The 23574-nt window shown below is 40.4% G+C and overlaps 1 protein-coding gene across 1 annotated transcript in view; it reads left to right on the forward strand.

Moving 5' to 3' along the window:
- Positions 1-23574, forward strand: part of LDLRAD3 (low density lipoprotein receptor class A domain containing 3) — a 124533-nt gene that overhangs the window by 44130 nt on the left and 56829 nt on the right. Inside the window, exons 3-4 of the mRNA XM_035116202.3 lie at positions 13838-13963; positions 15809-15943. Coding sequence (XP_034972093.1) covers positions 13838-13963; positions 15809-15943 — 261 coding nt within the window. The remainder of the gene's footprint in view (positions 1-13837; positions 13964-15808; positions 15944-23574) is intronic.

The following is a 23574-nucleotide window of genomic DNA, read 5'->3' on the forward strand; positions in this document are numbered from 1 at the left end:
CTTCAGGAAACAGCAGCAATGATAAACTTGCTGCAACAACACCATGTAGATGATCCTGCAGGTGTCTGCAATCATGCTGGTTTGCATTTGTTATGAAATCAAATACGACAGTGTTTGGCTCTGTAGAATATTTTCTGTAATAGAGAATGTAATGATGGAAAGTGCACTGAATTTTTTCCAGGGGGCTTAGAGCCACATAAAGTGCTTGTTCTGAGCAAAATTGCTATAAAAAAAATGGCTGAAATGCTTTCTGCCAGGATTTATTCAGTTTCCTTGGTGTCAGACAGTGATAGTGGAGGAGAAATGCAGAGGACCTTTTCAGAGCAGGAGTGACAATGTCATCTGCTGGAGAGTAGTGGAAATAGATGCACCCTTCTTCATTTGGCATGCGAACAAGGTAATAATGAGTCTTTCAAGTTGTTTTGTGACAGATTGGCATAGAGGAAGTCGGAAGATGACGAAGATAAGGAGAGGCTAGATATTACTTTCCTTTTCTTTGATGGAGTTCCTGTACTTCACTTTATATGATAATAGTCCTTTTCTGATTAAAAGCAAACCTTTAGGTTTAGCAACGTTTAGGTTGCATTTAAAGGTTTAGCAACGTTTAGGTTGCATTGCAGCTGGCTGAACATCATTTGCTATAGCCCATTGTGTTTTACAAATTGATCCTATGCAGTCAGAAGTAAGTACCCTTGAGAACTGCCTGCATTTTTGTGGTCTTCTTCGGGGTGTAGCTATGGGAAAAGTCCTGATGAGCTCTGGTGTTATCATCGATGACAGCTTTCTTTCTCCAAGCCTTTCTTCCTTCTCTTTTTTCTCTTTCTGAAGACAGTTTATCCAAACAGTAAATTCATTTCAGTGGAAGAACTGTAGGGAGATGATTGAAAATGCTGCTGAGGAGATTTTTTTAAAAATGGATTCTCCTTGCTAGATGGTGCAGAGTATAAAACTGAATATCTTAAGATTGCAGTGTTTATGACTGCCAAGAACTTTCTGGGGCCAGTAGATTATTGCACAAAACTGTGTCTCTTTCTGTCTTCATTTTGTGCTTCTCTACTGTATCTACTGGACCAAGGAATAAAATAAGAATTTTGTATTGTAGAAAAGTCCAAAAAGAAGACAGGGAGAAACAGTTTTGAGAAATAATGAGACAGATGTTGTTGTTGTCGATGGTGATGTTGATCATGGGGGTGCATGTTTACCAATTAACCAATTTTATTGACTTACTAAATACCATTAGCAATATAATTCTGGGGATTATTTTCTCAGCGAAGTATTCTTTGAAGAACTAACTCCTATTTCAGACAGTTGCCTCCTCCTCATGTCTCAGTACAAGATATGAAGACTTAGGAATGATTTTTCACAATAATTTTAATATTCAGTCCGCCAAAGGTTGATATCTTTGCACACTATGGGGCAGGTTCAGATGTCTGAATGCTTCCACTTATTTCCAAAATGTGTCAAGACTGTAACTATTTGCTTTCTTCTCCATCTCTCCCCCTAAAGGTTTGGCAGGAAGCGTCAAGTGTAAACACGTAGCAAAGATCTCTTTGCCACCTGGTTGTGACTTAAAATATTTGTTATTGTGTGTTTAATGACTAGCTAGAAAGTTTACGCCTGTCAAATTCCACTTGCATAGTCTGTGGCACAATATACTGGGAGTATTTTATAAATAACCATCAATTTAGAACAATGACATCCCTCTGAGATACATAAATACAGCCCCCTACTTTTAGATAAGTGGCACCAAGACAGGCTTGAATGACTTGCCAGCAAATGGAACAGAACTTCCTGAACAGTGTTTCCCACTACTACCTGACAAACACTGGACTGTTCAGTAATTCTCATAAGTACTATAGCAATCTTTTGGAAACAGATTGTTTTCTACTGCATATAGATGAGTACATGAATAAGTCAGCATAATGGAACTGATGCAGAATTTGTCTTCCAGCATGTAATGTTGTTGTTCAGGCAAACTTTAGGAAATAGACAACAAAAATAGATCAAAAGTTTTACTTGCATAGAATCATAGAATTGTAGAGTCGGTAGGGACCTTGAGGGATCCCAACTACAGCATTCATGCTCACCCTCCAGTAAATTCTCTCAACACCCAAACACTTCTATGTTTAGAATTTATTGGAGGATATGCATGTAAGTAGATGCTGCACATTTTAAAGCTGTTTTGGTCTTCCTGTTGTTTTTTATTGTGAGTTAAAATAACATAGTCCAAGTAAAGATTAGCAACTTTATCAGATCATCAAGTATAGTACCATATTTGCCCTAGGCTTGTGATGAGGGTTGCCTTGAAAATGATTTTTTTCCAATCTATATGTCATAAACAAATGCCAAATCATTTTATATTATATTATATTTTTATAAGTGTCTGGACATCCTAGTCCTTGTTGGAATCTCAAATTATGTGTGATTTTTCTCCATTATAGTTGTATTCCAGAGTGAGTGGTACCAACTGTCCAGTGTAAGATTTGGGGCTGTTTTCCATTGAGTTGCAATTACTATTTGTGTTGCCAAGATCGTATATAAGACCAATTCTTTTGATAATATATATACATTGGCATCATCAAAAATACTTAGTAACTTTGATGTTGGACAACAAACAATAGTTTCCTTAGTAATATTTTACATTTCTGTCAAAATTAAATTCCAGAAATCTTGCATCAACTGACATTCCTACCATAAATGATAATACAGTGGTGCCTCGCTTAACGAATGCCCTGCTTAACGAAATTTCCGCTTAACGAAAGGATTTTTCGAGTGGAGGTTGCCTCGCTAGACGAATTCGTTTTATGAAAAATTTGTCTAGCGAATTGCGGTTTCCCATAGGAATGCATTGAAATTCAATTAATGTGTTCCTATGGGCAAAATAAAAAATAAAAAAAATTCAATGCATTCCTATGGTATTCACTAGACGAATTTTTCGTTATAAGAAAAGACCCGTGGAATGAATTAAATTCATCTAGCGAGGCACCACTGTATGTACCAAGTTCATTGCAACCCCTCCCATCAGTTAGGTGACATAGAAGAAAACATTCTTGGCATTTGCCAAGGAGTGCGATACCATCTGTGTAATAATTTTAAGGAGTTGTCCCTCAGAAAACTGGAAACAGATTTTAAGGGTCATGACTCCCAAATTTTATTGCAGCCCTTGGGAAGAATTTGTGTGCCAATATCAAGTAAGGGGTTTCCATAGGGAGTTATGACATTGTTGTCGCTATCCAGAGGGTGTGAAAGTTGGTATTCAAGAACAAGGAATACTAGTTGCCTCTTCTGTCAAACTGTGGAGTTGTCATACATTTAGCCCCAGTTCATATCCAGTGGTGTGGTTACTGTATCCATGTAAACACAAAGGAAAGTACGGTAGCCTTGCCAAGGGTAACCACAGTTCTACCTCTCTGAAAATTCTTGCTGGAGAAGATGACATGAACATAGCCTCCAAAATGTTGTTTCTCTACCACACCCAACGTTTGAGGGTGGGGAACCTAAGGAACTCTGCAAAAACTGCAGTTTCCAGAAGGGTATCCAGTTAATTTGTTGTAGAGAAAACAGCAGAATATTGTGGTACCTTGAAGACTAACAGCTATTTATTGCATAAGCTTTTATGGAACAATAGGGGAACAACCTAGCAGGACACACTGCGCTTGGTATCTCTACTTGAACAACAACGACGAAAACAAAACACTCAGAAATCTCCAGATAGCAATTTATCAGGGAATTCAAATCTGTCACCTCTCAAATGGTTATTGTGGCATCACCCCCCCCCCCGAAATATGGCAGGTACCAACTCTTATGGTGTTTTGGCATTTGAGGGCTTATTTGCATGCCCAGGCCTTTAGAGCAGACTTCGACAACTTGGTGGCCCCCCCAGATGCTTTGGAGTACAATGTAAAGCACCCTTGAAAACTGCATTGCTATTTAGAAGCTGTTGGTGAAAATCTGCAAGCTCCAAAGGGACTTGGGTAAAATAAGCTTCTGTGTGGATTACCTGACTCTAGTCCTGCCCATGTGAGATGTCTCTGTGTTAATGAGGTCAATAACCTACCGTCCATGGCACAGAATGGACGAGTTCTCAGCTAGCATACAGAGAGCTTCCCAGCTGTTGCTTATGTTACACATGCTATCAAGCTGGAATTTTTGAGAGTTAATAGAAGTCTGTTTTTAGAAGACTTGAGTGGATTGAAGCAGATGTGGAGCTTAGGGCTAAACTAGACATGACACGCAATTGCTTGCATCCTTCTCCTAACTTCTTATTTTGTTTAACCAAAAGCAGCCTCAGGAAGCTGTGAGTTTGAGCAGAAAAAAATGACAAAACTGAACGAGCGGCTTAACTCTTTCCTTTTGGTAGTTTTCCTGCTCAAAATCTCCACAACTGCTCTTTCCCCATGCAGAAAAAAAAATATTTTTTCACCATGTTTCTTGCACTTTTCCTCTGGTTTTTTATTATTTTTTTGCAGGGGGCGTAGGACAGCAGGAGAGGGTTAATGTTAGTGGAGAAACAGGACTTGTGGGGTGGTGGTGATGAAAATGAGAATGAAAAGTGTTAAGCAGCCATTTTCCTGCTTGAAGTTGCAGCCTCATGAGGCTACATAAAAATAAAAAGAATTCAGGAGAAAGATATGATCACATGTCACACTTAGCTGAGACTTTACTGTCCTATTCCCAGTTCATTTTAGCCTTGTTTGGATGTTTCCTCTCACATGATTTGCAATTTACAATCATGTGAGGGGAAGAATGGGACAATACCTGCTTGTCCATTCATTGGGCTAGGGCAGGGGTCGGCAAGGTTTACCTCGACTGGCCCGGCCCAGTTCACTCCCACGGAGATTGCTCCGTGGGCCTGATCGTGTCTGCGCAGACGTGATTTTCAGCTCCGCGGAAGCGGGTCCCCGCTCCGCGCTGTGCTGATTTAGTGCAGCGCAGGAGGGCTCACCAAGCGCGCGGCTCAGCTCAAGGGCCGTTTAAACAACCCCCGTGGGCTGCAGGTTGCTGACCCCTGGGCTAGGGGAACTCTGTAGAGGAGAGCAGGAGGTGAGGGAAGGATAGCCTCTCAGCCTTCCCATTGTTGATCCTGTACTGTATAGGGCTTTCAAACTGCTTGTTTTAGAGTACTGTCCTATTGCTGTGCGTGGATTGAAAATGCTTTGCTTCTGGGAATTGATAGATGATGTAACACAGTGGTTTTCAACCAGGGTGCCTTGAATGATGGTCAGGGGTGATGCAGGCAATAGTGGCCTTTTTTCTTTCCCTCCCTTCTATGATGCCCTCTCACATCTCTGCCTCCCAAAGGCTTGCACAGGTGTTTATTGCAGGGGCCCTGGCTATAAGCTCTGCAGGCGAATGCAGCTCAGAGATCAGGGGTGGCAGCAGCAGCTGCCTGGAGGACTCCAAAGGAGGGGGGAGAGGAGGCTGAGGCAAGACTCCATAAGGGAGTATGTTCAAAAAGGGGGGAGAGGCTCCCAGCTCTGCAGGCAAGGGGTGACAGAACTGGGCTCCTGAGCCCCACAGGGGTGCTGCAGAAAGAATGTGGTTGGTTTCAAAAAGGTTGAAAACCTCTGATGTAACAAATTAAATCTGGGGATACTAAGGAATTCTTTTCTTTGGGAAGGTTCTGAAAATGTGTTTATTGAAATTGTGTGAGCATTTACAAGGCTCCTTCCCATCTCTACTGACGCAAGTGATATTTTGCTTTAGGTAGTTGGCTAAAAGAGTATTCACCCCTTAGCCTCACTGTGAGAAATACAAACTACTACTACTACTACTACTACTACTACTACTACTACTGTGGGTTTTTAATATTCTCTGAATAAATGAGCATATGGGAAATTATGTGCTCCCGCCTTGCAGTTGTGCTACTGTTGTCACATTACAAGGTGCTTTTAAGCTAGTAGCTCCATCAAAGCTGTCTGAGGCACCTGATGAATCAAGTCACATGGTGCTGATTTTTATGGGAATTCTTCAACATCTGAAGAATGCTTCTGCTGCAGCAGCACTGCTGGAGTTTGTTGTGGGCAGCCTGGCAGAGAGAGGGGTTAAGGATGAGTCGCTGACAATGAAGCATTGCAGTTCTGTTCACAGGACAATGAGCCTGTGCACCAAGTGGTTGCTTCTGCATGAAAGGGGACCAACGTTGTAATAGGCCAAATTCATCATCAATTATTATCTGACTGAGACTAATGCTCCTGATACAGCTTCTTCCTGATATTAACCCAGGGATATCCTGAGGCAACATTCTTGTGTGACACAGTTCTGATAACTTTAATGCATAGTAGTTTACTCTTAGTGGTGATTTGTCACACTAACAGACTATGTTTAGGAGAATTGCTTTAGTAGATGACATAGTTTGGTGGGAAATATTTGGACATCTAATTTTGAAGTATGTGTTACTGGCCCTAAGAGCTAGCAAAAATGACATATTACCCTTCTGGTTTTTCCAGAGATGTCTATCCAAGTAGAAGAACAATACTCTGTAATTGTCTGTGTACTTCATATTACATCTCTATGTTTCTGCTGCACACTTTTTAAAAAAGTTTGTTGCTGGAAAAATCATAAAACAGAAGGAAAGTTTTTTATAATATGCCCTGAAACATAGTAATATGTTCCACTGCTAACCAAGGCAACGGTGTAGTGTTTGCCTTTTCTGTATTGGAACAACTACTACTTAGTTATAACAGACTGCGTTTTATGGAGAAATTTTACCCCCAGGTGGAAGATGACTTGCACAAAGGATCATAAAATAAACTGCAAGTGGAAAAGGTCATTGCATCATTAGATCGTGTTTAAAATGGCACGGTCATTTTTGTCTTTAAACAGAAAAGGTGTTATGAAAATAGGGGTGCTTTGTTAGTGATGGTGGCTTTTACAATCCATGAAGGATTCAAGTGCTGCTGCTCTGGTTTTGGCATAGCACTCAAGGATCTGCTGTAACCATTGCTGGATTGAAGTCTTTCCTCTTTTTCTTTCTATATCATTTCCCTTCCATGGGTCTGAGGCACCTGCTTAATATACATATGCTAACAAAACCCAGTCATGTGCCATGGGTTGTGCTTTCCTTGCTTCTTGCTTGTCCCTCTGTCTCCTTTCCTTGTCCTACTTTTCCTGATGCCATCTATTCTGATGCCGTAGTGGGCTTGTGTTAGCCACGGAATCCTGACTTCTGTGACTGTCACTGATGTAGATGTTCAGGGATCACAGAAGGACTGCACTGTCATATTTCAGGCACCTAAGTTTTTAGAGCAGGGATGAAGAATCTGGTTCGCCAGAGGCTGTTGGCTTATAGTCCCCATCACTCCTAATAATTGGCCATGCTGTCCGAGATTGATGGCCGTTGGGAGTCCAATAACACCTGGAAAGCCATAGAGCATATTATAACTCAAATTCAGATCCATCAAATGACACCACGTGGCTGGTTATTGGTCAAGTGTACTCAGAACCACTTTACAGCATAGCTGCCAAGTTATCCCTTTTTTACAGGGATTTTCCCTTATGCTGAATAGGCTTCCTCGCGAGAAAAGGGAAAACTTGGCAGCTATGCTTTACAGAAAGGGACCAGTGAAATCTGTTGCTTATATTAGGGTCACAAATGTGCAGTTAGCCATGTCGTAACATGTTATCTTCTACAAGGCTGTTCCTGTAGGAGGAGGTTTGTCCTATGAGAGTCAGCCAAGACAACCTTACCATTGGATAACACTAGCCACATGCTTGAGATGAGGTCGTAGAATAGTTTCTTAGGTTTAGAGTAGTCTATACTGCTCTTATACTTACCCCACTCAGCATTGCTTGTACAGGGATTTCTGATGCTTTAGGAGTGGTAGGGGTTGAAGGCAGGATGGATGTTGTAGAGCAGGCGTTGCCAACCTTTTTGGACCAGTGGGCACATTTTGATTGTTGAGAAAGTGGTGTGGGCACCAGTCCCAAAATGTGGCTGCCGTTGGGACAAGGCATAACACAAGAAGACTGCTGTAGGCATGTCCTAGCATAAAATTAGAGAGAGTACAGTCATTGCTGCTCTCCTCGGGCTCCCTGGACAATTAAATTCTTGCTTTGTTAAGTCATCTATCCTGCAGGTCCTGTATGTGGAGATCACACAATACTGGCCCCTCCTCCCCATAATGCTATTGCTGTCGAGTAACAGGGAGCACTCCCCAGCACCGGGAATAATATCCACACTCAAGCTTTCTTATGCATACCACACACATACATACCATAGATACACATCTGTGCATCTCTCTCATGCATACTTGCAGCATACTTGAGTGTAATCCCCCCTCCCAAGTACATTCAGAAAATTCCTCTGAGGGTGAATGAAGTACCTGGCATTTAAAAAAGCCCCACACCCTCTAAACCCCCCAAATCAGGGGGGGGGCAGTAACCTGGTACATGTGAGCACTATGCTAGATTATCTCTGCTGTAGATCTTCTAGCCAAGGTTGCATGCTTGAATGCTACCCACATCAGAACTGCTTATACATGAAACATGGACCTATTTAGGAGTGGAATGTTGTATGAATGTGGCCTCAGAGTTCTTCATTGGGTAGTCAGTCTGCTATAAGAATGCTGATTTATTTAAAACCCTGGAGACAGTAGGATTCAGCGTTTCCAGGTTCCAAAAACCAAATGTAAAAAGACTATTCACTCTAAAGGCTATATCAACTTGTTGCTTCCCACAAGGATATTGAATGAGGTAGCAGATCTCAGTGTAATCACACATTCTTATTTATAGTTCAGTTTAATTTAAAATTTGGAAGAGAATTCACTATTTATACTGTATTTCTGTTTAAGAATTTTCCACTGCCAGAATTGGTATGTCATAGCAGTAACTCGCAGATAATTTCTCGTCTCTTCAAAACGATGGCCTCCTATTTCTGAGTTGTCCTTGGTTCCTGCCCAGAAAAATATGGTAGTTGGTGTGAAAGTGACATTTAGTTGATATGTCTCATTTTCTGCTCTACAAGCCCAGCTAAGGACTAATGCATCTGCAAAGGGTGTGTGCCATAAAGGAATTGCATTACTTTGTTTTTGAAAGATAGTAAATCAGTTTAAGAGTTACTGTGGCTGCTTCTTAATAAAAACCCTTTATACATTATTACCTGCCAGCAGGAGAAGCCTTCAGTTCAATGGCAGTCACTTTAGCTCTAAAAAGGATATTTGTCCAAATGGTTGCTCAGCAAGCTCGGCTTTTGTCTTCTCATAGCTTCTCTCTCTCTCTTTTTCCTTGACCCTTCCTCCATTTCTCCCTTATTGATCTTCATAAAGTGCGTATTCACACATGCATGTTCATCACTGAGTGACTGCTGATTCATTTTGTACTGGTGAATTTACCGTCTCAGATGAAACACCATAGACAGGACATATGCCAAAAACAGTGTTTTTTCAAGAGAAGTATCACATATATGCTGCAGATCATTGACTGATACATGCAAATGTGAATCATCTCATTTCTCATTGGCAAAAACCTGGCTGTGTTAAGCAAAACACAGGAAAGTCATCATGTTTGCTTTGGCTACGTTCATATGCAGGTAGCACCCATACTTTTGTCCTGTTCTGTCTCTTTGATTGCATTTAGAATGTAGACTTGTATGGCGTATACAGGTGAAACTCGGAAAATTAGAATATTGTCGAAAAGTGCATTTATTTCAGTAATGCAACTTAAAAGGTGAAACCAATATATGAGATAGATGCATGACATGCAAAGCAAGATATGCCAAGCCTTTATTTGTTGTAATTGTAATTATTTGTCATTAGGCGGGTCAATTATAAATGGAATGGAATTAATGAAATGTAATAGCGATGTTTATTTTTGTATTATTGTAACTATTTGTTTTATTACTGTGGAATTTCCAAAAGAAAGCATTTGTACAAATTAAAAGAAAAATAAAAAATAATAAGTTGCATTACTGAATAAATGCACCTTTTGACGATATTCTAATTTTCCGAGTTTCACCTGTATATGGCGTTTCAGTGCATCTGCAGTACAGATAATTTCTTGCAACATTAAGACTGCTTCATCCAACTGAAAAAAAGAGTATAGCCTCATTCATCCAACTAAAAGGTGTGAAGAGAAAATTATACCTACAAGTCTCACCTTTAAATCTTCTGCACAGACTTACTTAGGTATGGGAACCGGAGACAGAGTCTGTGGGCATAATTCTCTTTCCACGTACTGATTATCTCCTGTTTAAGTCAGCTGAATAGGGCTTATGTTGCATGAAATTCTATATACTGCATATTCACCGATAATGCTAGTTAAGTAATATTACAGGGATTCTAGAGCATGATCTCTCTCTCTCTCTCTCTCTCTCTCTCTCTCTCTCTCTCTCTCTCTCTCTCTCTCTCTCACACACACACACACACACACACACACACATACACACACATATGGGGGGGCTCATTTTAGGCAGGCCTTGAAAACCTTTTCATCTGGCTCACTTTTATCTGGGTTCGTATTTTAGCTGCTGCTGTTTCTATGTGTTTGGATGCATTTTAACTGTATTTTAGTATTATTTATATTTGCTGTTGTTGTTTAGTCGTGTCCGACTCTTCGTGACCCCATGGATCAGGGGTACCCCAAACTAAGGCCCGGGGGCCGGATGCGGCCCAATCGCCTTCTAAATCTGGCCCGCGGACGGTCCGAGAATCAGCATGTTTTTACATGAGTAGAATGTGTCCTTTTATTTAAAATGCATCTCTGGGTCATTTGTGGGACCTGCCTGGTGTTTTTACATGAGTAGAATGTGTCCTTTTATTTAAAATGCATCTCTGGGTTATTTGTGGGGCATAGGAATTTTTGTTCAGTCTTTTTTTAAAAAAAATATAGTCTGGCCCCACACAAGGTCTGAGGGACAGTGGACCGCCCCCCTGCTGAAAACGTTTGCTGACCCCTGCCATGGACCATAGCACGCCAGGCACTCCTGTCTTCCACTGTCCTCCCGCAGTATGGTCAAACTCATGTTTGTAGCTTCGAGAACACTGTCCAACCATCTCATCCTCTGTCGTCCCCTTCTCCTTGTGCCCTCCATCTTTCCCAGCATCAGGGTCTTTTCCAGGGAGTCTTCACTTCTCATGAGGTGGCCAAAGTATTGGAGCCTCAGCTTCAGGATCTGTCCTTCCAGTGAGTACTCAGGACTGATTTCCTTCAGAATGGATAGGTTTGATCTTCTTGCAGTCCATGGGACTCTCAAGAGTCTCCTCCAGCACCATAATTCAAAAGTATCAATTCTTCGGCGATCAGCCTTCTTTATGGTCCAGCTCTCACTTCCATACATCACTACTGGGAAAACCATAGCTTTAACTATACGGAGCTTTGTTGGCAAGGTGATGTCTCTGCTTTTTAAGATGCTGTCTAGGTTTATAATTGCTTTTCTCCCAAGAAGCAGGCGTCTTTTAATTTCGTGACTGCTGTCACCATCTGCAGTGATCAAGGAGCCCAATAAAGTAAAATCTCTCACTGCCTCCATTTCTTCCCCTTCTATTTGCCAGGAGGTGATGGGACCAGTGGCCATGATCTTGGTTTTTTTGATGTTGAGCTTCAGACCATATTTTGCGCTCTCCTCTTTCACCCTCATTAAAAGGTTCTTTAATTCCTCCTCACTTTCTGCCATCAAGGTTGTGTCATCTGCATATCTGAGGTTGTTGATATTTCTTCCGGCAATCTTAATTCCGGCTTGGGATTCATCTAGTCCAGCCTTTCGCATGATGAATTCTGCATATAAGTTAAATAAGCAGGGAGACAATATACAACCTTGTCGTACTCCTTTCCCAATTTTGAACCAATCTGTTGTTCCATATCCAGTTCTAACTGTAGCTTCTTGTCCCACATAGAGATTTCTCAGGAGACAGATGAGGTGATCAGGCACTCCCATTTCTTTAAGAGCTTGCCACTGTGGTTGACACAGTCAAATGCTTTTGCATAGTCAATGAAGCAGAAGTAGATGTTTTTCTGGAACTCTCTAGCTTTCTCCATAATCCAGCGCATGTTTGCTATTTGGTCTCTGGTTCCTCTGCCCCTTCGAAATCCAGCTTGCACTTCTGGGAGTTCTCGGTCCACATACTGCCTAAGCCTGCCTTGTAGAATTTTAAGCATAACCTTGCTAGCGTGTGAAATGAGGGCAATTTATATTATTGTTTGCTTAAAGTTGTAATCCATTTTGAGAGGGATTTTTACTGGGAAGATGGGTTACAAATGTATTAAGTACATGAATCATACAATTAAGTCTGTTTCAGAAAAGTGGGTTCTTTTTCATATGACCCAGGAAAGAAACCTCTTCGCTGTAGAATGAACCCATCTCTCAGTTCACTGCTAAAGGATTACCTACGCAAGCATACTATTGTAATCTATCTCCTTGGTTTGTTTTAGCCAGTTCTGAATCCATTAAATAACCACATTTAAGGTTTCTAAATGATACACTTTTGGATGAATTTCTAGCTGTGATTTTGGAATAGAAGAGGAGAGTGTCAAAGAGGCCAGAAGCTGTGCAGAACAGATCTTGATGAGGTGGTTTGAGAAATTTTCTTGATGAGCTTGAAAGGCTGTGGAAAAATAAAATGTGGTGCAAAGGTGCACTCTGACTCTCAAATAATACATTTTTGGAAGGAGGATGTATTGTTCGTGATATTTCATTAGTGTGCCTTGTTCAAGGAACAGTGTAGATGTGATTGCTGTGTGGTGCTCTGCTGCTCCCAGTTCTTGCTGTTTTTCCCCCAAATCATGTTCTTATGCAGTGATTTCTGCAGCAACTAGTCCAGGGTTGGGAAATTCTGTCCCTCCAGGTATTGTTGACCAGTCAGTATGGCCAGTGGTCAGGGATGATGGGAGCTGGTCCAGCAACATCTGGAGGGACATAAGTTACCCATCCTTCTTTGCCTTACAGAGTCAAGGGTTGGGCCTCCCTGAAGTCTTTTTTCCATTAATATATAGCAAACAGTTTTGTATTTGTTGAATTGAAATCTTAAGTGCCAGGGCCTACAATTTTTGCCTAGCCTTTTAAGTTCCCACTTCCTGCTGGCCTTATCTCTTAGGCAAGGCATTTCAAATCTCCATCTCTCCCAAGCCAGCTCATCCGTTCCAAGGAAGGGACAGGTGGGCACAGGGCATCTTCAAGAAGGTACACCCAATGCCTTCAGGCTTGATCTAGACAGAAAAGATAGGCTTGCCTGTTTGGCTCTGAATGGCCAAGTCTCTCTAAACACTTTGATTATGCATCTGCCAAATAATCCCCAGCCTTCCTCCAAACTATGGAGCTATAGAGTTGGAAAAATGGCAAGATTTCCTGTGCAACTGCTGTGAAGTTTCAAAGTCTGACCGATTGTCATACTCTTCAGAAAGCAGTGGTCAGAATGATTGAATCCTGGTGCCAATTCAAACACCGGGAAGTCTTGTGGGTTAAAACTGGTTAGGAAATGTAAGGAAGCTTGAAATGACTGGAGCACCAATACGGTAGTGACCTAGCCCTATGCTATGTTGATGGCTTAAAAACACACACACCTGTGTATCACCAGCTAAGCAAGCAGAAGTGACTGTTGGGTGCAAAGCTCTTCTTTGGCTTTGACATTAATTTTGTTACTAAGCATTTAAACCAGGCATCCCCAAACTTCGGCCCTCCAGATGTTTTGGACTACAATTCCCATCATCCCTGACCACTGGACCTGTTAGCTAGGGATCATGGGAGTTGTAGGCCAAAACATCTGGAGGGCCGCAGTTTGGGGATGCCTGATTTAAACTAAGCTTTGGGAACATCCTTATTGGGAAAAGTCTGAGACCCTTGTGACCAGTTCTGACAGACGGAGCTCTTTCACGATCCATGCTTTCTAATTTTCTCCTCCTACAGCAAAAGCCAAATCTAAGTGTGGCTCCACCTTCTTCCCCTGTGCGAGTGGAATTCACTGTATCATTGGCCGCTTCCGATGCAATGGTTTTGCAGACTGTCCTGATGGCAGCGATGAAGAAAACTGCAGTAAGTATCTTTCTACCTTTGCGCAGAAGGTTTCCCATTTTTTGTAAATAAAGTAATTAAAGATTTTTTATTACTACCCCAAGCCCAAATTCAGCACCACAATCCTTGCTGCTATTTACAAGTATCTGCATTTGGCTTTGTTAGCTGCAGAACCCATCAGAGGCAAACTGATTTTTATAAATGTAAAACTCTCTCTAGAATAACATAAACCCCAACACCTCTGGAGAATCCTGGAGTTTATGTAGATGAGTAGCTTATCTCTATTGCAGCTTTGCTTTTAAAATCCATGGGTGTATTCCAAGTTTACAAGGCACTTGTCTTTGTAGCTGATCTCTTTTAAATGTTAAGGTCGCAATAGGGCAGCTCGTGAACAGGTGGAGTTCAGAATGATAATTCATACCATTTAAGTTACCTGTAAGGAACATTTCTTTTATAAAATAAGATTATTCATTTTTTTACAGAAGAAATGCCACAGTGTATAAAAGTGCATGTTGTTGGCAGTGGGGTTTTTTTTAAGCCTCATTTATCTTTGCCACATAGGGGTCTTAATGACTGTCATTCTGTGCAATTCTATATTGCTATATTTCATTCTCTCTCCCCCTCCCCATCTATCTCTGTTAACATTTCTTTCCGCTGCATCTTCTGAGATGTCTCCTGAGTCATGTTGTTTCTTGATCTTGTCAACTAAAAAACAATGTATGTTTTCGTTTAGCCTTACAGAGGCAGCACAATATGAAATACATTTTCCTTATGCCTCCTGTTGTTGTTTGTTTGTTGTTGTTGTTGTTTCACTTTATATCACCTTTATCTAAAGATCCCAGGGGAGTGTACAACATTAATTTATGCAACATAATAATAAAATCATAATAACAGTACCCCACGCACACACATTTAAGAAGCCATAGTTTATTTACTAGCCGAAGGCCTAGGTAAAAAAGAATGTTGTTGCCTGGCATCTCAAGACATGTAATGATGGCACCATTTTATATCATCATGTTGTCTTCCTGGGGCTGTGGTTGGTAGAGCTGTTGCCACTGTATGATGTATGATACATTTTATGTACTAGTGAAGTGAGATTTTGGTTTAGTTGAAAAAAAGCTGTTTGCCTGTCTGTTTATATATTTCTCCTCCCATTCTGTTTCCCCACAATTGTTTTCTTTTAAATGTTTGTTCTCTTGAGCCTCAGTCTCTGTCCTGTTTGCCATTTTGTTGAGCAATGGCTTTCTAGCTTTTGCTATGGCCTGCTGCTCACATTGCCATGCATCAGGAAAGTGCAGACAATATAAAAAATTGACATAGGGAAAATACAAGAGGTGGAGACAGGCATAAAGAGAGAGAAAAATGTGATTGTTTCAGATGCACATAATATGATTTTGTTGTTGGGTTGGTTGCAGTAGTACAAAGCTTTCTGTTCTGTGGAGTGCTGTGTTTCTTGAAAAGTGCCTTTCTCTAAGAAGCAAATAGTGAATGTACTAAAGTGTTACCCTAGTCAGGTTAACATTTGACTCATGTATAGTGGTACCTCGGTTGTTGAACGCAATCTGTTCTGGAAAACTGTTCGACTTCCGAAACGTTTGACAACTGAGGCACAAAGAACGGTCAACAAAGTCAACAGGGGAAAAAAGAAAAAAAACGCAGCGGAAGCTGTTTTATTTCTGAGGTGCGTTCAAAAACGGAAGCAATTATTTCTGGGTTTTCGGCGTTCAAAAACCGAAACATTTGGCTTCCAAGATGCTCGAAAAACGAGGTACCACTGTACTGTATGGGATTTCCCTTGGAAATCCCATGCTTATCTGGGTGAAGTCTCAAGCTTAGAGGAAATTGGTGTTCCTTTTGTTTTTACAGCAGCAAATCCCTTGATATGCTCTACTGACCGATTCCACTGCAGGAACGGCTTGTGCATTGACAAAAGCTTTATGTGTGACAATCAGGATAACTGCCACGACAATAGTGATGAGGATAGCTGTGGAAACCCTTCTGGTAAGTAGAATATGATTTTCACAGCCAGGTACTGAATTCTCTCAACCTCATTCTTAATTAACATTATTGCTTTCTTTGCCTGTGTTGAAACATTTTAGCATTCTATTATTATTATTATTATTATTATTATTATTATTATTATTATTAAAATAATATTTAGGGAGTTCTGGACAAACATGGCCATCATTTTTTGACTTTTTTCAGAGCAAGCCTCAACTTCTTTGTCAAAATAATATGCTATTTATCTCCTGTAGTGTCTTCCCTGTGAATGTCACAAATTCTTGTAAGTACCGCATGGTGTGTAGCAGACAGGTTGCCAGTTCCATAACCACGAAGGTGTAATTTCAGATCAAATCCCCACCAGGAAGTTTCTTGGCTCCAGCAAGAGCTTTGGGAATTGTACACAAGGTGTCACAGTCAACAAACCCAGTGGCTTGTTGGTCCCAAGGATGTCGAAAAATAACATGCCCAAATGCCCCTGGAAGTTCAAAAGCAACAAGGCATTAAGACAACAGCATTCTCCTGTTTATCACCAGTATTTGGTATTCAGAGAGAGAGGGGGGGAGGGAGGGAGGGAGTTGACCAGTGCCTAAACTTCAGAAAGCAACATCTAAGAGTCTGCCATACACAGTCAGGTGTTGTGGAGGTACAGAACAACTCTCAAATCAATGCCTAACCCTCAAAAACCCATGTCTACAGCCTTTTGCGGGCAAGTGGCATATATGAAAGAAGGAGAGGAATTGGGTAGGACTGTTTTCAATATTTTTTTAAGGCTAAAACCCATGTGCTATCAACACAGGTGCTGTGAAGGTGTGTACTGTCTTTAATATAACTTTAAAACCAATATTGATAAAGAAGTTTGAAACTGAATAAAACAAAGTGTTCCACATTAGTGGTGCCAGATTGGGTTCTTAGGATTTTCTGTCACTTTGTGTAGGTTTCTAAATGTGACTCTAAGCAACAAAACATGTGCACACAAATTTAAGAGGGAAACAAACAGGTGTGTTTTAAAGATGCTTTATAATGCCACATGCTATCCATGTGAATTCTAATACCGTATATACTTGCAGAATTTCTGAGACCCTGTGAAGTGAAAAATAATAATAGTGGTAACTAATTCACAGAAAATAACTTTGTCAACTTTTCTGGGGGGTTTTTGGCTCAGTTTCACCATCTACAAAACCAAGTTGTTCACCCTCTCTTTACTGTTCAGGAGTCTCAGATGGAATACATTGCAATATACTTTCTAAAGTCCCAGTCAAATATACTGCAGAGAATCACAAAAGTTTTCTGGTGATGTTTGTCTTTTATTAAGGTAGTTCATTACTTCAAAGCCATATATGGTCCCTTTCAAGCCTACGCTTCCTGTGTTCTTATATGTATTGGTATCTTAAGTTGTATGCTCAAATGGACTCTCTTCTGAGAAGTCCGTAGGTTTGCACTGTAATTTTTTTCTTTTTCTTTATTTAAAATGCAGCAATTGTGTGTTTGCATTATCCATTCAAGTATTTCCTTAAATTTAACAGTAATTCTGTAGCCACTTCATTTTTTGCTTCTCAAATGTCCCCCGTTTTGTGTGTGTGTGTGTGTGTGTGTGTGTGTGTGTGTAATCTGCTGTTGCATTAATCCCAACTTTTCTAGTGGACTTCTGTGCCCTCTCACATGCTTGTTAAAAGCTCTTCTTTCTTTTAACCTGTTTGGGTACTGTGAACTCATTTTCCTTTTATTGCTGTGCTTATTGGTTCCTTAACTGACTCTGAATGATGCTTGCAAAGTGCAAAAGCATGGTAATATCCCCACAATGCTGTTATTAGTTTAATGATAGCATTGTTGCCCAATTACAGGCTGGGTGGTCTGCAAGCCTCATTAATTGTTAGTTCGAGTATTCTATTACCAGGCATTGAAGACATTCGCCTTCTGATTAGCATTTTGTCTGCACTCAAACATTTTCTAAGGAAAGAATAAAAACCTGGCTATTAACCCCACTTGGATCTGCTGAGACTGCAGTCTGGCCTTCAGTGACTACCTTCTTTTAGCCATTTTCCAGTTGCTTAAGGCAGGAGGGATAAGTGATCCATTAAAAGATGCAAGTTTAGTGTTTGTGATTACGTTGGAGTCAGCGGTTCTCTAGTCTCATGCTAACAGAAAGATTGCAGGATATATATATAAAATCTATGTGTATCTAAGGCATGTGTAGGTTAAGTCTTTTAAAGCTTCATGGTTTGTATCATTTCCATGATTTGAAACCAGAGCATTTTAAACCATTTTAAAACTATTTGTTTTATTACTGTGGAATTTCCAAAAGAAAGCATTTGTAAAAATAAAAATAAAAAATAAAAATAAAAAGTTGCATTAATGAAATAAATGCACTTTTCGACGATATTCTAATTTTCTGAGTTTCACCTGTAATTACTTAGTACGTTCCAGGATAAAAAAGTACAACTTATTGAAGATAGACACTTCCTATTAATTCACCCAGTGCAATACTAGTTTCCTCCTCAGCTCCTAAGATATCAAAAGTGAATGGTTCCATCCAGAAACTTGACAGTTTACTGAGAAGAAAATGAACCCGGATCTGAACCCTGCTGTGCGGTGGATTCTAGAAATGTCTGCCAAATGCTGCAGGCACATCCTGATTTGCAATGAAATACTCCAGTGTCTTATTTCTAAAATGGAAATGGCTTCTAGCGTACTCTGCCTCACGTTGAGCCTGTAACCAGTCCTTTACACATGGCAGATTGAAATATCCTTAAGCTCACATGGCTGCAATATTGCTTAGACTTCCTGATTCCTTACAGCCCAATTCTGGCTGTGCTAAGTTTCCTTTTATTGAGTCTGTCTTTGGCTTGTTATTTACGTAGGCTGTAAACTGAAGCTTAACGTGCAATTACTGTACATCAGCTTAGTCCAAATGCAAACTGCATCTGGAGCTTAATAGTTAAAGGCAGACTAAATAAAAAAGCAAGAAAATTCTTGAGAACAGATACAAATGAAATGACACCAAAAGCTTAATTAAAGCAAGCCTGTGCTTGTGCATATTTTAGTAGCTGCAAATAGCTTGCTTATAGCATCTGGTGTTCAGAAGTAGCTTCCAGAAAGTTTAATCAGCTGGAAATAACTTTTCCTGATAAGTTATTCTCTTGCCTATTCCACTCATTTTTTTCCACAGTAAAATGTACTTCAGTGGTCTTTAAAAGAAGAAGTGATTTTATCATTTTAGGGGACATCTTACAAGATGCAAAGCATAGCGGCAGTTGTTGAGGCCATTTAAAATGATGCCTATGATGAGCTAGTAATTGAATACCATTGTGCAACTGTCTTGCACTTGGAGTTGTTTTATTATTATTTTTATTTTTTACAATAACTGTCAATTATGCATTCAGTTTTGCAATCTTGCTTGATTTAGAAGGGTGAATAGTTCTGTGTTAATTGGAGAAAAGTGTTTGCTAAAAGCAGGGAAATTTTGAGTTGATGGCTCACTTGTCTTGGATAATTCTTTATGTGGTTTAGCACAAATAATTCCATGCATACTTTTTGTAACCTGTCCTCTCCCCTCGAAATAATTCCTCTCCACAATGCTGAATTTACTTACTTACAGAACTCCTTTCCATAAAAGATCAAAACAGAGCTCATTGAGTGGGGCACCCCCACCCCCAGTTCCTTATTTGTAATTGTAATCTGACTTCATCATATACAAACACTGTGCAAAAAATATGGTTTTGATTGGAGAAAGTTATTGTGGATCTCAAACATGTGTTTATGATATGGGTTAGATTAAAGCTTATTTTGGATTCTTGGTTCCTTAGTAACTACACAGCTCTGTTTCAATCTTTTGTGTTAACCAGGAACTGAGAACTAGCAGTCAATTTCTGCATGATTTCTCTCCTAGGTTTTGTAATTATCTGCTCTATCAAGAGAGTAAAGGGAAAGGTTGATTTGTGTCTGGAGATGAATGCTTGCCCCCAATAGGGTTTGCCACATGTGTTGGTTGCCCACCTGTGTACCCTCAACAGGCTCAATTTGTCTTGGGATAAGATTGGTGTAGCAGGCTTGGAGAACTGCTGGGGCGTCTATTATTGATACCCTCACATCTATATATGTATGACTTGGTTCTCTGCAGCCTCTTCTCTCAAGCCCTTGGAATCACCATGTACAAAAAGTGTAAACAAAGTTTATTCATGTAGGACGGAGTGCCTTAAGGCAGGCATCCCCAAACTGCGGCCCTCCAGATGTTTTGGCCTACAACTCCCATGATCCCTAGCTAACAGGACTAGTGGTCAGGGATGATGGGAATTGTAGTCCAAAACATCTGGAGGGCCAAAGTTTGGGGATGCCTGCCTTAAGGGGCATTATGGATTGAAATTCCTCCCGAATGATGTCACCTACACTACACAAATACTCTGAGAATGGGATTTTCTGAAGGCCTGCCACACGTAGGCTATTTTTCAGCAAGCCTTTTTTCAGCCGAAACTCACTGGAAAGCAGTACTGGCACCTCTCAGGTGAGCACCATTGCCATTCTAAGAGAACAAGGGTGTTCATGGTGAGTTCTAGCACCTCTTTTTCTAGAAAAAAAGCAGTGATTTTCAGGCTTGAGCCAACAGTGAATCATGAACACCTGACCTAAGGTTGTCAGGTGTTTGCCACCTAGCTTTTACCACCTTTTAGGGCAGGCATCCCCAAACTTCAGCCCTCCAGATGTTTTGGACTACAATTCCCATCATCCCTGACCACTGGTCCTGTTAGCTAAGGATCATGGGAGTTGCAGGCCAAAACATCGGGAGGGCCTCAGTTTGGGGATGCCTGTTTTAGGGTAACTTCAGAGAGGCCACTCCTCCTTATCCCAGTGGGTCACAATGAGTCAAGTAGTGTTCTTCAACTCCTTTAAAATCCTCATTTCATCTGTGCTTGAATAGAAATCAGCTTCAACTTCTTTGCCTTGACCCAACCTCGCTGTACAGGAGCTGGGTTTGATACCATGCAGTTTGCTGGATCCTTCTGCTCACCACCAGGTTTGTTAAACCATTTAGAGTCTTACTGTCAATGGAAACATCAAACTGGTCTTCGACTTCGGGCAATTACCGTAGTAGTAGCCTTTATTACTTTGTTTTACACTGAAAATAAACTGTTCACATCTTCCCTTATGCATTCATTGAAACGTGTAATACGTACATTTTATTTAAATTTGATTTGGCTTTCGTCACTTACAACAGTTTTTCAAGAACTTTTTAAACTAAGGCTACCGCTTCAAATCTAGGTTGTTGTTCGGAAGACAAAGCAGCTTTGAGCCTGAATCCAGGTGCAGTTGGCAAAGAGCCATACCACAAAGCGGACCACTGTAGCTATCTGGGTGCATTTCACAGAGAACAAAACTGAGTGGACTACTGTGCTTCCTATAAGTGAACCCTGTAGAATAGCAGTCAGGGAACAGAAAGCTTCCAGAGCAGCTGCCTGCAGGGTACTTATGATCTCATAAGGGGTTGTCAGTTCAGACTTTTCATTGCACTAGATTTCACACCAAATAAAACCTAAGTGGATTTTAATATATGCAATATATTAAACTGATATGTGCTAATGTAATTCTGGTCATTGTGTGCTGATGGGAATGAGTAATTGTTGGCATCTGGCATAAAATAATATTATCTCTCCCCCTCCTTTTTTGTTTAGAAACTTGCCTTAAATATAGGAAGTAATAAGAAGAATCTACTACGTGCATATTATGGTTTTCTCCCTTAGGGAGCTTGGGATCTGTATGCTGTGATATGACTTTGAGAAAGATGGGAATTCAAATGGTTCCTCCTTTTATCATTTGCTTTCCCCCATTTAGTTTGGTTAATTGGTAAATCAATTAAAAACCTCTTGATATATTAAAGTACCTCTGATTAATTAGGAAATGGGCTTTTAAAAACAGTTAATACAAGTATGTAGGGGGGAAATGCAAATGTCCCACACCATTTTCTCTTTCACGCAGGAGGAATTGCCTCTTTTAGTATGTTTACCTGCTGCATTGCATGAATGCATAATATAAAAACAAAGTAAAAACGTGCTTTACTTCAGAACTATTTTATTAACATGCATACTTATGAAATATACCCAATATATTATTCATTCATTAATCCCACACAGGGTGCAGCCCTGCGCCCACTGGCTCACTAGCTGAGTGGTCTTAGGATGAAGTAGACTCTGCTAGCACAACCACAAATGGAGAACTGCTACCTTCTGCCAGAAACGTACTCATGGAAATGACACAAAGCACTGCAGAAAAGCTTTGACAGTGGATTTGCACCCATGGAGTGAAGTAATGGGTGGCATTGGAGAGGACCACATTCATAGACCCCCTGATTGCACAAACACACCCACAAGAGGAGCAAGAAGCTATGTGGCATAAGTAATTCTCCACCCCATGACTCTAGTAGGAGGTTACAGGGTAAAATGGAGGTTACTCCTGCTGCCACACTTTCCCTCTGTTTCTCCCTTCTGAGCTGGGGATTACTTGCAGTTGCAGACATTCTGTGGCTGTAGTTACAGGGATTTCCCTACCCCTTCCAGTGGAAAATATGACTACAGGATTATAGGATAAAAGGATTTCCAAGGAGCTGGAGTTTCCTCCCAGATGAAAAGTGCACAACACAATGGCCAATACTAACAACGTTTTGCATTGCTTAGTGTTACGTCTGAATCCAGACAAAACTGGTTAGTCTTAACAAATTGTTGCAAGCAGCCAACTTTAAACAATGATTTATGAAGCTGACATGTTTAATGAAGCACATTCAGACATGTAGACGTTGGTGTATTTTTTAAATTTTTGTTTACTTTTAATTAGCTTTTAGATGTTTTTAATCATTTTAACTGATAATTCAGATATCCTTTGGAAACTGCTTAGAGGTTTTATTCTAATCAAGTGGAATATACAGTTTGTTCAATAAAAATATCAGCCCTACCTCTAATTGTATAAAGTCCACATCTGAATGGTAAAAAAAATGGTTAATCTTGGTTTATTTTTATCTTTATTGTACAAACTGTATATTCCACTTAGTCCTTAGTTTTGCTTTGTGATAGGCAGCAGTTGTCCCATTCCTTCCAGGCAGTGTCAACATCCACGTTACACCTGCTAGTATATTTTGTTAAGACATCTTCCTTTGGTATAGGAGCATTCACCCTTTTTAGTAAGAGATTGCTATAAGTTGAAAGCTCCAACTCTCACATGCCAATAGAAGTTTGCATATTACGTAGGTTGCCTAACCTAACGTCTCAGAGTGCAAGACATATTTCACCATTTAACAAAGATGTAGAATGGACTTGATTATGGGAACCCTTGCTGGGATTTTCTTGATATTCTGGTCTCTTAGATGGCACCTATGCTGTCTGTGTTAGTGCAGTCTCTTGGTTAACAAATGCACACCACACCACAGGTTTCCCTTTGGTAGAGAGCTGGTTCTCTGCAGGAGAGAATCCAGTAATAGAAACTGTGAAGCCATTGAGTTTCCCCACTTACTCCCAGTCATTTATCAAACCTACAGTCACATTGAAGCTATGAACACAAAAGGGTAAAGGTGGGGGTTCTTTGCTTTATTGCTTGTTCTATTCCTTACCCGTCTCCATCAATTCTAAGCAACAGGAGATGAAAGCATG

Source organism: Zootoca vivipara, chromosome 1 (genome assembly GCF_965207765.1).
Source record: "Zootoca vivipara chromosome 1, rZooViv2.hap1.1, whole genome shotgun sequence".
Classification (NCBI taxonomy): Eukaryota; Metazoa; Chordata; class Lepidosauria; order Squamata; family Lacertidae; genus Zootoca; species Zootoca vivipara.